Genomic DNA, 18,547 nt, shown 5'->3' on the forward strand with positions numbered 1-18,547 from the left:
AACATATTTTCAATGATTGAAAAAATACTCATTTCATAGGATAAGTACAAATTAATACTCTCTTTCTCTCATTTTGTAAGAGCATCCAGTTACCAGAATACTGATAAGAATCCAGAAGAAATCCCAGTATGAAAAAAGTTTTAATGTACAGCAGAAACTCTCACTGCAGGTAAAAAAACAAAACAAAAAAAACACTGTTTTAGAACAAGACACCCAAGTAAAGTAAAACCCAAACCCAGTGCCACTGAGTTGATTCCAACTCATAGCGGCCCTACTGGACAGAGTAGAACTGCCCCATAGAGTTTCCAAGGAGCGCCTTGTGGGTATGAACTGCCAACCTCTTGGTTAGCAGCCGTAGCACTTAACCACACCACCAGGGTTTCCTCATTGCAGATGGGAATGCAAAATGGTACACGCAACTACTTCGGGAAAAAGTTTGGTAGTTTCTTATAAAAGTTAGACACTTAACATCTGGCCTGGAATCCTACTACTAGGTGTTTACCTAGGAGAAATGAAAATTTCGTCTACACTTTGTATGATTTCAATTATATGACATTTTGGAAAAGGTAAAACTATACAGAAAATACTCAAACATGAGGTATTATTCTTTCTGAATTGGGTCTCTACCATACTACCATGTGTGTTAATTAGGATCCTTTTCTTCTGAGTACATTGTTCCAAAGACAATGGAAAAGCCTATTCTTTAAACTATTAACACTATTCTACACTTTGAGTAAAGGAACATTTAATTTTAATCTAAAAATATACCCCCAGTCTTTGGTTCAACATAACTGACTATAGGAATTTTCAGAAAAAAATACAAACTATGACCCCTGCACCTTTAGTTTACAAAATACTTTGAAAACTAAACCTTATACACATAAAACCACTAAATGATATTTCCCCCACTTTAAACTATGGCAAATTAAAAAAAAAAAAAGATACATATAAAACCACAAACAGAAACATATTCCCACAATCCAGAATAACTAAGACGTAAAAATATTTTGTTGGCATGTGCATATGTACCTATGTATTTATTCTCCCTCATATATTAAAATATTAGAACATTACAAATAAAACCACTTTCTTTTTGACTATCTCATTCCCTCAGAGGTAATCGCCATGTTGTGTATACATTTAATGTGTATCCTTCCAGTCCGTACATAACAGCTCTTAAAAAAAAAAGTAAATACTGGTATAACATGGTTTATAACAAGCACTGCAGAGTAAGGTTCCTTACTTTGAAGTGCATGATTTGAATTTATAATGCAAAAAGGTCATAAATGTGACAAAAATAGTTATTGTGCAGGGAGCAGACCCTCTGGGGTATAAATAGAAGGACTGAGAAAGAAACCAGTGAAAAGCTTTCAATGACAGGCTGTGTTCAGATTTGTTATCTACAAAAAGTAAAACATTTTATTTTTATTGTGTAGCACCACAGAGTGGAATTTTAGGAAAATTCATTTAAATAAGGAGTAGCAAAAATCTGATCTGAGAGTCAGCAGCAACCAGGAGTGATCAAGGTACCAGTACTACAATTCATTCTTACAGATGGATGAGGAAATTGAAGCTCAGAGAAGTGTAGTGGACTGGCAGAAAAGCGAATGAACAGGACTTTTAACATTATTATTTAAAAATAAATCAATTCAACTCCTTCTTTAAGTAAATTTTTCTAAAATTCTACTTTGTTGTGCTACAAGTAAATTCAGGAAAAAAACTAAAGATGCCAATAATTAGCTTCCAAGATGCCAAATTAGTACAGAAAAGCATCTGAGATGCCAGAAATTGAAATAGACTAATCTATAAAAGTATGAATGGCAGAATTCAGGTGAGTGGGAATGCATGTGGTACATGTCTTCAAACTGAAGTTCAAAGACCATCTGCATAAGAATTCTTCATAGATTTGAATTCATTAGGTCTCAAGTAGGGCCCAGGAATTTGTATTTTTAATAAGCGCCTGATTTAATTCTTATGAACATACTAAAATTTAAGAATCACTGATTTGGACATGTTATTAAAAAGTTACTACTTACAGAGTTTTAAGACTTCTGTCATAAGGCAAAATGGGAGATCAAGCTGCTAGTAGGGAATGAAAGGTATGGTATTTGGGAAAACTTTGTCACTTCATTTTGTAAGAAATACATGTCTCAGAGGTAGAATTACCTATCTAGATGAGAAAAAAGGAAGTATCTAGAAGAAACTTCACAGCAGATGACTTCAAACATCTTACAATTCCATATTAGCTGATGCAAAAGAGGAGAACATAGAAATCTTAGATTCTATTACCAACATGAAGGTGGACAAAAAGCCAGGGAGACAATGAGGAATTAATTGCATAGCTGTTCATTAACAGCCAGGGATAAGGTATCTTTCATATTTTACACACAGGTCAAGAAAGAGAATAATAGCTGACTTAAGACAGGCCAGGTCAATTTGGTCAAAGAAAATTTCATAGAAGGGCTTGGTTCCCTCTACTACACAAGAAGGTTAACATAAGATTCTCTTATCAGCATTATGGCCATTCAGGTTTACATGGAAATTATAGTCTACTGACAGCTAACTAGTTCATCTCACAGGATCAAGTGATATAATTCATCATTATAGCTTTCAATGTTCTAAATTACTATGTATTAGTTGCAAAAAAATTCTTAAAACTGTTTTGCTGCAACATTTTTTCTCAAAGATTGACATTTACAACGTAGCCCATTTTCTGATCACCATTTGACCTTTCACTTGTTCCTACTGAAAATGAAGCAAATGTGGCCAAATGCAGTTCTTACGTATTTCTACAGGACAAGACTACATAGATCCTTCCTTCATAGGCAATAAACATAATGACTCATTCACAATGAAATACATTTGACACGGAAAGACTAAAGGCAAGCTACAAAGTTGGCAAGTCATACACTAAATATTTTTGACAGCCAAAAGTTTCCCTTCCTTCCTGGTGCTCCTCTCTTTCACGATAGGAAGCCAAATAGAACATTCTGACAAATGACTTCATGTGTAGACATGACATGCCTTTTTGTCCCTCTAGATGTTTGGACCAATTCCACACTACATTTCAGGAGAAGCTTTAAACATAAATCCTAAGCTAGCCTATTTCTAAAACCATTCTTCTTCCCTAAATGGAAATCTGACAAAACAGGAAGTACACAGCAGCATAGAGAAGCAAGTTCTGCGGCTTACGTATTTACTGGTAACAGACTAGTTCTTCGTGACTGTGTAATAAATTGAAGAACTACAAATTTGAAAGGAAGACAGCCAAAGTGCTTTGATTACCAAGGTTGTCTTGGCAATTTTAAGGCCTTAAACTCAGTATCACATGATATATAGAAGAGTAAGAAATAGGAAGACAGCTTTTCTTTTTGCTATGTTCCTTCATATAAAAACCCGTCTGACCAAGATATAACCCCGCCCCCGCCAAAAAAAAAAAAAAAAAAACCACTGCTGTCAATTCGATTTCAACTTATAGTGACCCCAAAGGGCTCCCAAGGCTGTAAATCTCTACAGAAGCTCCCATGGAGCCGCTGGTGGTTTTGAACTGCTGACCTTTTGGTTAGCAGTCGACTGTTTTAAGCACAGTCACACCAGGGCTCCCTGATCAAAATATTAGCCACCCAAAATTATATGAATGCTGGAAGAAGTTTTACAATTTGTGATATAAAGATTAAGAAACAAAGGTTTTAAGAAAGTAAAATTCTGGTTCAGTTTGAGGGAACTACTTGGGAAATTTTTTTTTTTTGCTTACCATACAATTTAAGGTAACCCTAAAGTAAATTATACTTAAAGTGTAATTTATCACCAGTTTTAGGATTGGTAGGCTCAACCCATCAAACCCTATCACAAGCCAGCAAAGGAAATAAGAAAACAAATCCCTCTCGTATGATTTCTTTTTCCCCTTCCCCCATGCTGCTCTTACCTATAAAGCATTTTTAGGTAACAATTTGTCTTTAACTTTTTAAGCTATCATATTTAAGGGTATATAGCCAAACCCACTGCCACTGAGTCAAATTCCAACTGGCAGTGACCCTACAGTACAGAGTACAACTGCCTCATAAAGTTTCTAATATAAGTCATGATATTGATCCTGTCACCAGATTTTTTTTTTTTTTGAATGTGAACTAGAATAGAAAATATTGAAATACATTGTACTTTTGTTTGTTATATGCGTGGGTGTAGAAACACATACATAAAATGGACCTCAGTATAACAAAGTTAACCAGTGGTCTTGCTTAGCTATTACCTGAAGTACCTACCTGTTTTACTAGCCAATGAATTTGATCCTTTGGGATAGGAATATCAGCAATTTCCCTAAGTGCTAAAATTTACTGAGTCAATCGGGGTCTAGTACTTCTGGTTCTCCAAAACAAAAAAACCAAACCTGCTGCCATCGAGTTGATTCTGACTCATAGTGACCCCACAGGACAGAGCAGAACTGCCCCCCAGTTTCCAAGGAGCGCCTGGTGGATCCAAACTGTCAACCTTTTGATTAGCAACCACAGGTCTCAACCCCTACACCACAAGGGTTTCCTGTGATTCTCAGGAGTAGTAAAATAATAGGTAACCTTTAAGGTACAGGTGGGTATTAGAAATACGCTTAGGAACTCTTACTTGAAAAATATGGTACTGGATTTGGAGCCCTAAAACATGAAGAGCTGTAAATATTTCTACCTCCAACCCATGCCTCTCATTCTCTAAAAGCAAAACTCATGCAGAGTGATATACCCCAAGTCAGCCAGCCCATGAGTAACTGGGTTACGATTAGAACATGTAACATCTGGTTTTCAAATTCAGTGTTTCTATATTAGGATGCTTAGTCAACCCAGCGTCCCTTTAAGGTATTGTAAAAATTTGAGAATTTCTGATCTTCAAGTACACAGATGCTGCTTCAGCGTATGCCTACTATGAGCCTAACATTATAACTTATCTTCCCATTTCTTTTAAATCTTGAGGTGAATACCCCATCAATATCACAGGAACCAAGGATCAAAAGAGTCTTTGTGAAATATCTCATCCAGTTCCTCTTAGGCCACCCCTAATTTCATTCCTAGAACCCCAAAAAACCCAGTGCCGTCAAGTCGATTCTGACTCATAGCGACGAGGTACTATGGAATTATGATATGAAAAATTTACCTGTAGGTAAGATTATGGGTTCAGTAACTGATTTGGCCAGGTGGCCTGTATATGCTTTTATTGGTAACAGATATACCCTTAATGCTGGCTACACTTTTAACAAATTTGTACCACTGGTGATAAGTTAGATCTGTGGGAAGATCTGTGAAAAATCCATAGTGGTTAAGAGCTTGGCTGCTAACCAAAAAGTTGGCAGCTTGAATCCACCAGCCACTCCTTGGAAAACCCTATGGGGCAGTTCTACTGTGTCCTATAGGGTCACTATGAGTTGGAATTGACTCAACGGCAATGGGTTTTTTTTTTTTATGGCAACTAGACATGTCATCTTTTTAAAAATAGCAACAAAACATTGTAATGAAGATTCCTGATAATCTACATAATGTTCTACCCCCTACATGCTCTTGAACCTGACCCAATTCCTAAAATCTCAAGTGGTATCATTTTAAGTGACTGATCAAGATGTTTTGGCATGTTCAAACACCAACAAAATACATTTTCACCACTGTGTATCTGACCATTAAACTTCACCTTTCAGCTTGTTGTTATTTCTTATAAACCTTCATTCCACAGTTGAGTGCCTACTATGTGCTAAGGCTGTGACAGATTCTAAAGCTAGGAAAGTGAATAAGGTATAGTTCTCTGCCTGTAAGGATCTCATAATCAAGTGAAAGAAATATAATAAAAAGTGGAAATGAAATATAGAAAATGATACGAGTCATTTAAGAGAAAATACATGAAATCCGTAAGAAGAGATTACCTATAGTTGTAGAGCTATGAAACCAAGTGTCCCTTAAAAGATAACATTTGTAAATGTGGAGAAAGATAAATATTCCAGATGGTGGAAACAGTATGAATAAAGGCAAAGAATTGAAAAAAACAAACAACAACAAAAAAAACAGGACTGTACAGGGAAGCCATGACAGTTTAGTATGACTGCAGTATATGATACTTAAAGGGAAAACGTAGGAAATAAGGTTGGAAAGAAATTGACAAGAGCTTCAGAGGGGTCTTGAATGCTAGCAGGAGAGTCTCGATACTTTTGTATAAAATATGGTAATGATGGATCCTTTTAAAACTCTCTTGGGATGACAAACGCTAGTAATATACATACTAACACCACCACCTAACATCTGAGTACTTCCTAAATACTTGGCATCATTCTAAGAACTTTACATGTACTAACTCATTCAATACTCATACCAGCTTTGTCAGGCTGCTTCTAATATTATTCCCATTTTACAGATGCAGCAGATGTATTTGCTCTTAATACATCCCCCTAAAAAAAAACCACACACACAACTCTGGCCACACATACACTCTAAAGCAAGAACCACCTTCTTTGCTACCACTGAGTGATTTTTAAAGTTATCATTCTTACAGGGACATGAGGAAGACCTAAATCTTCTATGTAGCTCAAGTAACTTCAGAACACTTGAAAAATGTAAGATACAAAGGGCAAGGGCTTAATAATCAACACATAAAACTACAAATTCATTAAAAACTCAGAATGCTGAAAACGAATCTAAATGTTATGCTTCTGAACATACTGATTTACTTTTTTCCTCAATCTGTAAACAGGTTACATACCAACTCAAAGGTAGCTTTATGATGGGAAAACTTTTTAATACCTTACTATTTAAATGAGATCCAAAGACAGATATACGTAACAAAGTAGCCCAAATTTTGTAAGTTAATGTGCTATCCCAAAAGGAAGACTCCAAAAGGGTAGTGGTCATTTGTGGCCGTTGAGTCAATTCTGGCTTATGGCAACACCACATGGGCAGAGTAGAACTGCTCCACAGAGTTGGCAAGCCTGTGACCTTTCAGAAACAGAGTGCCAGAGCTGTGCCTCTGGGTGAGTTCAAACCGCCAACCTTTTGGCTAGTAGTCAAGTGCTTTCAGAAGCCCTGGTGGCACAATGGTTAAGTGCTCACTTGCTAACCGAAATGGTCAGCAGTTTGAACCCACTAGCTGCTCTAAGGGAGAAAAAGACCTGGTGATCTACTCCCATAAAGATTACAGCCTAGAAAACCCTATAGGGCAGTGCTACTCTGTCCTATAGGCTCACTATGAGTCCGAATCGAGTCAATGGCTCCTAACCGACAACAATAATGTGCACTTGACTGTTTGCACCATCCAGTGACTTCCCAAAACGGTTGTTTACAATAACAGATTAAAAACATTTAATACTATGATTGACACCTGTCATGGATTGAACTGTGCCCCCCCCCGAAATATCTGTCAACTTGTCTAGCTCATGATTCCCTCATATGATTGTATGATTGTCTACCATTTTATCTTCTGATGTGATTTCCCCATGTGTTGTAAATCCTATCACTATAATAAAATGAATTAGTGGCAGTTATACTGCGAGGTTTACAAGTTTAGATAGTGCCTTAAGCCAATCTCTTTTGAGATATAAAAGAAAGAAGCAAGCAGAGAGACATGGGGATCTCATACCACGAAGAAAGCAGTGCTGGGAACAGAGTGTGTCCTTTGGACCTGAGCTTCACACATTGAGGTGCTCCCAGACCAAGGGAAGACGGATGCATCAGAGCTGACAGAAAGAGAAAGCCTTCCCCTGGAGCTGATGCCCTGATTTGGACTTCTAGCCTACCGGACTGTGAGGGAATAAACTTCTCTTTATTAAAGCCACCCACTTGTGGTATTTCTGTTATGTCAACACTAGATGACTAAAACAACACCTAACTGATCGTTTAAAAGATCTGCTTTTTTCTGAAACAAAATCAGAACTTTTTCCTTGCTAAACAGTAGAAAACAAAACAATTTTAATGCCTTAGGGAAAACGGGGCGGGGGTGGGTGAGGGACCACAGGAAATTAACGGCTGAAACTAAGCTCTTTGTGAAAAACACACTAAAGTTAGCCTATTCCATGTTTTGACATTTCTTAATTCTTAAAGTCCTTCCTTAAACTGAATACTATCTATTGAAATAAAGTGATTTTGAAAAACAAGATAACAGCTTTACTTAGATTTCAGATATTAAAGTATCCTAGCTAAAACATTTACGGCCCACAAACATACATCTGTTACTCTTTATATTCTTCTAAAATCCAACAAAAACTAAACACATAAAAAGTAGTCCACTCAAGAAGAGGGAATATATTTCACCCCGCAAGTTTTAACAGTTTTAAAACATGCATATGTTTTGTAAGATGCTCTCTTAAAACTACAGTATTTTCTCAATATTGAAAAACTAACCTCTCCTTAATTTAGTTTGAGAATCATCTGGCTTTTCTGTACAATTTATTAATCCACTTTAACTTTTCTTAATAAAAGTTGTACTTTAAAAATCGGAAATAAAAAAGCTCTGATAAAAGCATCTAAGAATGGAATGAAAACAATATAAGGTAGAGCATAATATCCTGCCCCCAGTTAGAGGCCCCATAAATAATTTGAGAAAAGCAGAACAGAAGCTTACTACTGGAGATTTAAAACTCTAGCTTCCATGTTTAAAACCAATTTTATCTTCCTCACCAACCAGTGGTCTCTCCTGACTTTCCAAACCAGCTAATGGTACTGTCTGTTCCCTATTCTGAAAATCTTAACAGTATTTTTTTTTTTTTGTCTTCTTTATCCCTAAATTCAGTCAGAGATCCATCAAATCCAGTTAGCTCTTTTTTTTTTCTTTCCTTGCTGACCTGTTCTTTCCCCTGCCTCCAGGTCCTACTCTAATTTCACCTCACGCTGACACCAATGCAAGAGCATCTTGTCTCCCCTTTAGCCATACTGGACACTGTTACCAAATAATTTTCCAATAATAAATCTTGTGTATATCATATCCCTGTGTCTATTAAAAAAAACTCAACAAAACTAAAATCGAAAGGAAATCTACATGGAAAAATACCTACAGCAAATTACTACTAAGTATTATATAATAGAACAGTTACAGAATAAAACATTAAGACTCTAGTAAATAACCGGACAGAAAAATACACAACTTGTACAAAAATCAGTTAGTGAAACCACAGCAAAAAAGTTCCATCTCACTAGTTGACAAAGGGGGAAGGTCAACATTTTTTTGTACCTATTAAATTATTAAAAATGATAACAGACTATATGATGCTGCTGAGGGTGTGGCAAACTAAAATCACAGTGCGGGTGACAGTGTAAATTATTGTAACCCTTTTCAAAAACAAAATGGCAACGCTTTAAGTCATAAAAAGTTCATATAGTGACCCTTAAGTTGATCCTAAGAAAACAGTCCAAATCATAGAAAATACTTATGCACATAGATAATTGTAGCACAGTACTGAAGGATTAGAAACTGAATAAAATAGACTGACACAGACTATGCAGTCACATTGAATGCTTGTTACAATGTTAAATGAACAGCAAAAAAAAGAAAATTAAGAGTTAAAAAAGAACATGCATACAGGTAAGGAAAAAAAGAACTTTACAGAGTTAAAGGTGATTTTTTTTGTTTTTTAAAATTCCATTATTATTTGTGAAGTCTGAAAATAAAACAGAAAATCTTCAATTTCTTCTCATAATCCAGCTTTCAAAGCCTTCTAGAGGTTCCCAAACCTGTATAGAGAACAAGTAGCCCAAATGATTCTGATGTTGCAGGTAACCCTGTAAATGTGGACAGGTTGGCCCCACAACCTTCTCAACCTAATTTTCAGCCAATCATCATCTCCAAACTGACTTACACTGTCCTGGACCCACGTTGCCTTACACAATCCCATTTCTGCCCACCATCTTCCATTCAATTCGAATGCCTTCTTTTCATCTAATTTTCTAGATCGCATCTCACTAACCTCAAAGAGCCTTCACTACTAAAGATGATGATTTGTTCTGCCTTCTACAGCAATTTGTCTTTTAAAAATCTCTAGATCTGACTCCGTACTGTACTTTGACAAATCTATTGATCTTTATTAGCCATTATTAAATCTTCAACATCAAACCCATTTGGCCACAAAGTTTCCTTTGGTTACAATCACGTAATTTCCCAAAACATAACTAAATCATTAGAAAAGCAGCTACATTCAATAGTCATCAGTTCGGCTTCTCAACAATATACTGAAGTTTACAGAAGTAACTGCACAGTGAAAAAAAATTCTTTTTCACAAGAGTTACATATATATGATAACAGCATGGGGATAGTTAAATAAGATTACATACCAGGAACAGAATTTTCAACACGCATAGCAGATCTAAGTCTTTAAAACTGGAAATCCGAGCTTCATTTTTTCACAAAAACCAGGCTTGTTCTAAAAGACAAAGACTTCTTTTAGAGTATGTTACAGTCCACACTGCAAAACACAGAACTCTGGAGTCTGATTTCAAAATAGGTTTATATAATAGAAGCATTATTAAAAAATGACAATTTTGATTTTGTAGGAAAAATTTAAAATCACCTGTAAAATCATTAGGAAACTTTAAGAACACATATTCTCAGTTTCAGCTCATTCAAATACGTTACATAAAAATAATTCTATCATACTTTATTTTCTTTCATTTATACCATGGTCTAATTCACTGTTCAGGAGTCCCTGGGTGACACCTGACTACTAGCCAAAAGGTTCGCAGTTTGAACCCACGTGAGGTGCCTTGGGAGACAGGCCTGACAATCTCCTTCCAAAAAGGTCACAGGCTCGAAAATCCTACGGAGCAGGTCTAATGCGCATACATAGGGTTGCCGTGAGTTAGAATCAACTTGACGGCAGCCAACAACAACTAGCCGGCAGCCAACAACAACTAGCCGTTCTGTTAATATTCATGTGCAAGTACTTCCCAATAAAATATCATAAAATCCTTTAAAAAAAAAAAGGATCGAGAAATTACAAAACATTTCAAGTAACTACTACTTTGATAACATTTTTAATGGGTTCTACATTTTTTTAGCAGTTGAAACGCAATTCAGCATTAAATCAAGTATTTGGAATGTTAAAAAAGAAAATCTGAAGGTTACGAAAGCACTTGTGCAGTATCATTAATTCTCAGAAGAAAATTTCTATAAAGAAATACTAGTTTATCTTACATATTTTGCGTACAAATATGCATAGACTGATAAGAAATACTTACAGAGCACCTAACAAGTAAGGGAACATAACGATGAAAATAGTTGCTGCCCTCTGGGAGCACTCTCAAAGGGGGAAAGAGTTAAACGATTCCAATTAATGTGTGATCAGAGAGGCATGTAAATGGTCCAATGAGGGTACAAAAGTGCTGAGGGAATCCACCTAAGAATGTGGAACTTTAGACAGGGGTACCCAGAAACATAAAGTAATTAAACTCAACTAACCATACCATAAGAGCAATCTGTTTGTTCTTAGTATACTCCAAATACCACTTCTGTTGTAGCAAAATGTTTCACTGTACGAATGTTCAACTATCCTAAAGATCCACTTCAGAAGCACCTAACAGAAAAAACAGTTCAAAAAACATTCCTACCAATGACATAAAATAACGTGTACTGATGAGAAGCTAGTTTGTTCTGTAAACCATCCAAAGTTCAATTAAAAACCAAAAACGAGGGGAAAAAAAATCACTCCTAAGGCCTAAAAAAAATTCTCAAATTTACATGTAACTTCATGATTGTGATAATTCCATTTGATGGTGAGTCATGAATAAACAGATTCAGGAGTGAAAGCTCCTGACACACCTGAGATTGCCGTGCGTCAGAATCAACTCGACAATAACTGATCTGGTACCAAATTTTAATTATGAGAAACAGAAATATTTAAAATAAGGAATACAAACCGAGAAACTGCAAAATCCTTTCAGACTGCAGATCTGAACGACAACCTCAAGTAAAAAGTGGTCAGCACAACGCTGTACAGAATGCCAACCTTTATGATTCTCAGGGATACTTGTACTGGATTTATTTTTCTACCTGTAATGTTTTATATTTCTGCTTGTGCTCTATTAAATTTTGACTCTCTAAAAAAACAAAAATAGAAAAATAGAAACTTGGGGGAAAAAGCAGTAAAAAGAAGCAGGATAAAAAACATAATTGCAGCAGAAGTAAAAGCTTTCTGATAGACAATTATACAAGTATCAAAAGCCTTAAATGTATAATCCCTTTGGTCTTATATTTCCACTTCTAGGAATTTATTCCAAAGAAATAATTAGGGATGTGAAGGAAGATCTAGATGACTAGAAATTTTAGTCAGTGATGTCAATCATTAGGTAAAATATTTTGCAAAACATATACAAGAACGCTCAGTGACACGTTACTGCTCTTCAGTAAAATTAAGACAGGTTTTATAAATTATCTAGCCTTACAGTTGGACAATATTCCCAATGTGCCCAATGTTTTCCATAAAGAGAAAAAACATGAGTGGCAAAATACACAACCAGACTGTGAAACAAAACAAACCAGAATCCCTCCATAAGTACAGCATAAAATGTGATTACCTTTTGGTAGAGAGAATATAAGAGATGGTTTTCTTCCTTGGGCTTTTTATAATTTCCAAAAGCCTACTCACCTGCATTATTTATATTAGATAATAATTTAAAGTTGGGCAGTGGAATTATAGGTGATTACCCCCTGGGAAATTCAGAAGCATTATATTGCTTTAGCATTTCCTTAAAAAATAAGAAAATCACTTCTAAATACTTACTGACAAGATTGTCTTCATATGCTAAGTTTTTACACAGGAGAAAAAAATCATGAAAATGTTCAGTGTTTCATGATAAAAATATTAAATACTTAAAAATCCAGAGATGAGAACTACCTGAATGGGTAAAGAAACATATAAGGCTGACCTGATTTCCTAATTTTTCAATTTCACCCTAAACTATCACATCAGGCAGCTCATATGAACCCTTTGCCAAACAAAATATCTTTCAACTACTATTCTTCCATACTATCATTCATGGCTCTCCTCTAGTGGTTCACAGAAAACTTTCCCATGTGGGTCTCCCCAATTCTAAAAATTTTTACAGGTATCAGGACTCACCTCAGTAATATCTGGATATTTGTCATTGAGATGTCCTATACTTTCCTCAACACAACTGCCAAAAAGAAACAGTAATAAATTAAGTCACTCAACCATTTTTTAGTCTTGAGCCCCACCAACAAAACAATAGGGTTTAAAACACTGGTATTATGAGGATAATTATAAGATATGCATCTTGGAAACTCTATGGGGCAGTTCTACTCGGTCCTCTAGGATCGCTATGAGTCAGAATCACTCGACAGCACTGGGTTTGGTTTGGGTTTTGGTATCCAGATAAGTGTGGCCAGTCACTCAACAGAAAATACTGACATACATTTCACGTAATAAATAATCTTCTGAAAAATCACTGCTATGAATAAAAAGGTTCAGGTTTAAATTCCCTTATTGAGTAAAAATCAGTCCACGTGGATTATCGAAAATATCTCACATTTTTTATTATCTGAGTCTTTAAAAGTACTTCTTAATGAATACTCTAATGCCACCACTTAAAATCTGTAAGTTTTTGTTTCACTCAACAGAGGAGTTTGCTAAAAGAATACCAATAGCTGCCCTTAACTATTCTTATCAGCGAGGTCTGAATGTATTTCAAGACCCTACAAAATCATTGCTGTTTCCTTTCAAAAAGTAGCTCGAGCCTTGTGCAGTGTAGCTTAGCCACTTGTCCAAGGTCACAGAAGCAGCGTCAGTGCTGGCAAGCAAATTCCTCAGCATTTGGATACCCAGAGCATTCCTCAGTTTCCTCACAGCTTTGTCACGCGAGGAGCACGCGGAAAACCCTCTCCCCACGTAGGATGTGTCTGAGTAAGAACCATTCCTTTCCCGTCTTAAGGTGGCCCCCACAGCCAGTGACGCTCAGCTGGAGAATATATGTCTATTCTAAATTGAGGAAGGACTGCTGGGACAATAGCAAACTCAAGAAAACCTTCCCAACTCTTGAGATCACCACCCAGAAAGCGACGCGCGCGTCTCCTCCGCCTCTTCATCTGTCGCGCGGCGAATAAGCCTCGCCCCCTTTCCTCCCACCGCCCCCCCCCGCCCCGAGGCAGAGAGAATTTACTTTGCCATGGCTGCCGTGTGGCCCCTCCACTTCCGGTGCCGCTAAAGCTGCGCCATTCCCCAGTCAGGCAGGCTACCATAGCCTCCAACTGACCTTTTTGAAGGGTCCATGACTCTTCCGATATTCACTGAGTGGTGTCCTGGAGGGAACGGTAAATAGGTCCCGCACTAAAATGAACCTACCGGATAGACGCTCCAATCCCTTCTCGCCAGAAACATAAAATGCGATAGAGCTGTGGCCACCGCTGCCGAGACAAAATGGCGCCGAGAAGCCGCCTTAGCGCAGGCGCCTTAGAAAGACTCTGCCCCGCCCCCTTGCGAGCCCCTGGCCGCTGCTCCAGGTTCTGTTTCCATGGGACACTTCGGCGCCAATCCTCGTGCCGAACTGCTCTTCCTGACCCCTCAATTCACCAATCAGTGCTCAGTCAAGCACATCCGGAGTCGTTTTTACCAATCATTTCTCAGGACTTGCTTACTCAATACCTTACCTTCCAATAGCACTGGCCTTCGAAGATGGCCAATCATAAGTGGACGATGTCCTACCTGCTGTTTTTCGCACCAATCCGTGAAGTTTCAGAGCTACATCCAATGAGGACGGCAGCTAGCGAGCTCCAATCCGAAGCTCTTCGGCGTCATGAGCAGCCAATAGGAGTTCGTGTAGGAGCGAGTCTGCTCAACAGCTTGTTATTTGGTGGATTGTGGCAGTAAATCGGGCGAGTGGGGGACCGGGCGCAGGAACTGCTGCCGCGGCCGGTAGAGGTGCTGCCCGGACCGGGGCCCGCGGGGGGCCAGTGGGGGCAGAGCACTGGGGAGCTGACAGCGCGCACTTCACCCGCACTCGGTAGGTGGGGAGAAGGGAAGCGAAGGATACTGAATGGACGAAGCAGTAGCAGCTGGTGCTCCTTCCCGGGGTCCCGGTGCAGTTGGAAGCTTTGGAGGCGTTGGAGGGGGGTGCCAGGCAAGCGGCGCAGCGAGCACAGGGGAAGGGGCAAGTCGTGGAGCAGTGGCAGCAACTGCAGGAACTGCCGCTGCAGCCGCCTCCTCGACCGCCTCCCCGGGTTCCCCGGGAAAATGGCTGTGGGGCTGGCCGCGCCGCTAAGTTTGCTTCCGCGCGGTGAGGAGCGGGTTGCTCCGGGGAGCCGGCCTCCAGCTCCACGGTGCGTCCTCTCCCGTAGTGTCCGTGGCAGGACCGGAGGGGCTGGGGGCTGGTGCCTCTCTCGAGCTGTACAAAAAGTTGAGGCGGGCGCGGGGAGGAGGCGGTGGCTGCCGCTGTGCGGCTCCCCTCCCCTCCCACACCCTGTCCCGGCCACCTCCCCTCCTCCTCTCCGCCCCCCGAGCCCCCTCCCCCTCGCGTATCTCCTCTCACTCTCCGGGCTTCGGGCTGAAGGCCGCGGCCCCTGCCACTTCGGGGTGAAGAAGCGCTTCGGTTTCCTGACATGGTGCAGAGTGAAGGAAGGAGAGCAATGGCGCCGTGACACTCCGTTGCCTCCACCGCGGGCCCGGGGCGGGCCGAGGGGCCCGAGCGGCGGAGGCGGGTCGCGGGCCTAAGTCGAGAGTATCCGGGGGGCGGCTGAGAAGAGGCTCGGCGACCTTCCGTCTGGTGGGCTGTGGGAACCCGAAACGCGCACTGCCCTTCTCCAGCGCGACCCGTCCCGGGGCTCCGAGTTCAGCATTCCCAGTCAAAGTGGCGAGCGAGGCGGGGGCGCGGTGGGCCGCTGACGAACTCCGGGGCGGAACGGGCTGCCCTTTGGCGCCTCGAGGGTTCTTGCTGCCCCTCTGCCCCTGCGTCCTGCCGCCCTCCGAGGGGATCTTATCCCTTTGCTGGTGAGGCTTCTGCCCCTCCCCGCTGGCGTTTGTTTACTTTCTTTCCCTGGGTCGCTCCCCGCTTTTGGCTGACTCTGTGCCTGTCTTTCCCCTCCCCATGATTCTAGCGACAGTGAAGATAGCTCGTTGAGCTGGAACCCCACAGATCACCAATAAAAATGAAGGTAAGTAGAATCAGTGCTACTCTGGATCTCGAGATGTCCCTGGCCACTGCCTGTCGTGAGGCTCCTGCCGTGGAATGTCATTTTTTTTGGTTCTCAAAATTGATTACTAAGCAGCACTTAATGAAAATGAGGACGTGTTGAATGGCTGAGAAATGATCAGTGTATCTAAATGCGGACGGTTCAGCCCCTTTCTGAAGCAGTTAGCGCTTTGGAAAGGCTGGTGCAACCTTTCAATTGTCCATTGGGCTAGTATTTTTAAACACTTCCTGTGTTGGCAGCAACCGTCGCAGAAGTAAAGCTTTTGTCCTGCTTTGGTGCTTTGGGGGATTTTTTGAAAATTTTTTTTCTTCTGTGCCAATGCAATTTGCTAAGAGAAAGAATATGGGGATTGAGTAAGGGGTATATGTCTTCTGGGGATATAGCGAAATTCCGGGCTAAAATATTTAAGTTGTACTAAAACTAATAATACTTTTACTCCAATTTTCATAGTAAATTTTTTTTTTAAATATATCCAACCTAAAAAAAAAAATTCTTCGGAAGACAACTAATCTTGCAAACATCAGCATATGATATTTAAAGGGGAAGGTATCCTAACATTCTGGAGCGCTGTGGCACTGAATGTTTCAGTTTGGGTATTTTTTTGTGGAAAGCATTCCTCTTCATTTTGCATTCTTTGTAAATCCATTACCTTTAAAAGGTACCAGATTCCCAACTCGTTTACTGTTTCAGTGTATTAAGCTCTGAAACGTGTATGTGGCATTTTCCAAAACTTTCTTTTCCTTTCCTATCTTCTTGCACTAAGTGACACATCTAACCTTCTTTAATGTTACTAGGAAAAATAAAAAGCCTTTTTTTTTTTTTTTTTTAAACTTAATCTGTCTCTAAAGTGTACGCTGTTACCTTTGCACTCAGCAATGTTGAATTTGGATGAATACACTTAGCTTTAGGAAAAAATAGGCAAAATGACAGATTGAGATAGCAATCATTTTATTATTGTCAAGATCAAAATTAATGGTAAAATAAAATTTCTTGCATCGTTCAATGTATCATTCTAATCATGGCCATTAGACATTTCTTAGCGAAGCTCGTTTTTTATACCAAGATTACCAGTTCTGTAAGCTAGGTAGGGCTACAGTCTTGAGACATCAGTTCCCATCTCTGCGTTCATTAGCTGTGTTTAGACTTAAACCTTTTATATGCCCCTTTCAACCAAAAAATTTTCCGAATAATAATCTCCTTGTCAGGATGGTTGTCTTCATTTCTTATATGTATGGTTACACTGTATCTAAGGTACAGGCTTTATGTAGCTATGTTAATAAACCTTTAATTGCATATTGTTAGTATTAATTTTAATAGCAATATTTCTTGTAATTTGAAGACAACATTTTGAGGAGACCATAAATGAATGGTTTAAAATTTTATGGGAAATGTCAAATGAATATAGTTTTCCTCTTTTTTCTTGTTTTTCTGTATTTTATATAAATTGTAGAACTGTTGAACCATTTTATATCTATAAAAAATTATTGTATTTTCTTACTGATACTTTGTGATTACAACTATAAAACATCTTCTATTAGATAAGGACATCCAGTGTATAAAGAGCTATTTAATAAAATGTTGGCTTTAAGGGTATTTTTCTAATTATTAATGATATTAATAAGCAAATAATTTTAGCATTCCTTTCATTTTAAATACAGAACCTTTAAACGAGTCTTGAAGCTGAAGTAGGAAAAATTTTTATTTTTATTTTTAAATTTTATGATCCTTTCATCAGGCGGCGGATGAGCCTGCCTACCTGACAGTGGGAACTGATGTCAGTGCCAAGTACCGAGGTGCCTTCTGTGAGGCAAAGATTAAGACTGTGAAGAGGCTGGTAAAAGTTAAGGTAATCTTTTTTTTTTTTTTTTTTTAATGTAACAGTTTTATTAACTCTGGACTGAAGAGAGTTGAGGAGGGGGAGACTACGAATCAACATATTTTATTTATTGAATTATTACTGTGTAAATGCACTGTTATGTACTGAACTTTAGAAAAGGCACATTATGACTTGAGAAATAAAGAACTCAAAATGAGAGATTATTTCAAAATGTTTTTACCAAAATACCCTGCCCATACTTCCTAGTATTTAGATCTTCCCTATTTATGGCAGTGTACTTACTTATAGTCTTGTTTTCTCCTGTTTGATGTTTAGGTAGAGACGATTTCAGTGGTTAGGAAAAACAAGACAGTGGAAATTGTTTTCAAAAGATTGTCAAAAATGAATCAAGTCTAGTCTATGACTAGAGAAAAGTTAACACGTTCTCCCTGTAAAAGATTCAGAAATATGAAAAAAGAACAGGAATAACATCCATAGTTTATGTCTCAGAAATATTATCGTAAACATTATTGTGCTTATTTATGATAATTTTCATATATAAATATATATTAAGTAATCTTT

At 38.7% G+C, this 18,547-nt stretch overlaps 1 protein-coding gene and 1 long non-coding RNA gene across 14 annotated transcripts in view; one reads left to right on the top strand and one right to left on the bottom strand.

Moving 5' to 3' along the window:
• The window catches only part of LOC100655348 (uncharacterized), a 36,249-nt gene extending 21,821 nt beyond the window's left edge, over positions 1-14,428 (bottom strand). For 3 of the 12 annotated variants that reach the window (XR_010323165.1, XR_010323164.1, XR_002785309.2), the window contains exons 1-3: positions 14,217-14,406; positions 13,067-13,121; positions 10,284-10,372 (exon numbers count right to left, since the gene is read on the bottom strand). This is a non-coding gene — a long non-coding RNA (uncharacterized LOC100655348). Of the gene's footprint in view, positions 1-93; positions 164-2,166; positions 2,247-10,283; positions 10,373-13,066; positions 13,122-14,216 lie in introns of all 12 variants that reach the window. The other 9 variants (XR_010323160.1, XR_002785308.2, XR_010323163.1 and 6 more) reach the window with 7 other exon arrangements.
• The window catches only part of ARID4A (AT-rich interaction domain 4A), a 75,129-nt gene continuing 70,943 nt past the window's right edge, over positions 14,362-18,547 (top strand). Inside the window, exons 1-3 of one of the 2 annotated variants that reach the window (XM_064292536.1) lie at positions 14,362-14,963; positions 16,054-16,110; positions 17,885-17,995. In XM_064292536.1, coding sequence (XP_064148606.1) covers positions 16,105-16,110; positions 17,885-17,995 — 117 coding nt within the window. In that variant the 5' untranslated portion in view covers positions 14,362-14,963; positions 16,054-16,104. Of the gene's footprint in view, positions 14,964-15,832; positions 15,947-16,053; positions 16,111-17,884; positions 17,996-18,547 lie in introns of those variants that run through there. The other variant, XM_003408493.4, reaches the window with a different exon arrangement.

Source organism: Loxodonta africana, chromosome 10 (assembly GCF_030014295.1).
Source record: "Loxodonta africana isolate mLoxAfr1 chromosome 10, mLoxAfr1.hap2, whole genome shotgun sequence".
NCBI lineage: Eukaryota > Metazoa > Chordata > Mammalia > Proboscidea > Elephantidae > Loxodonta > Loxodonta africana.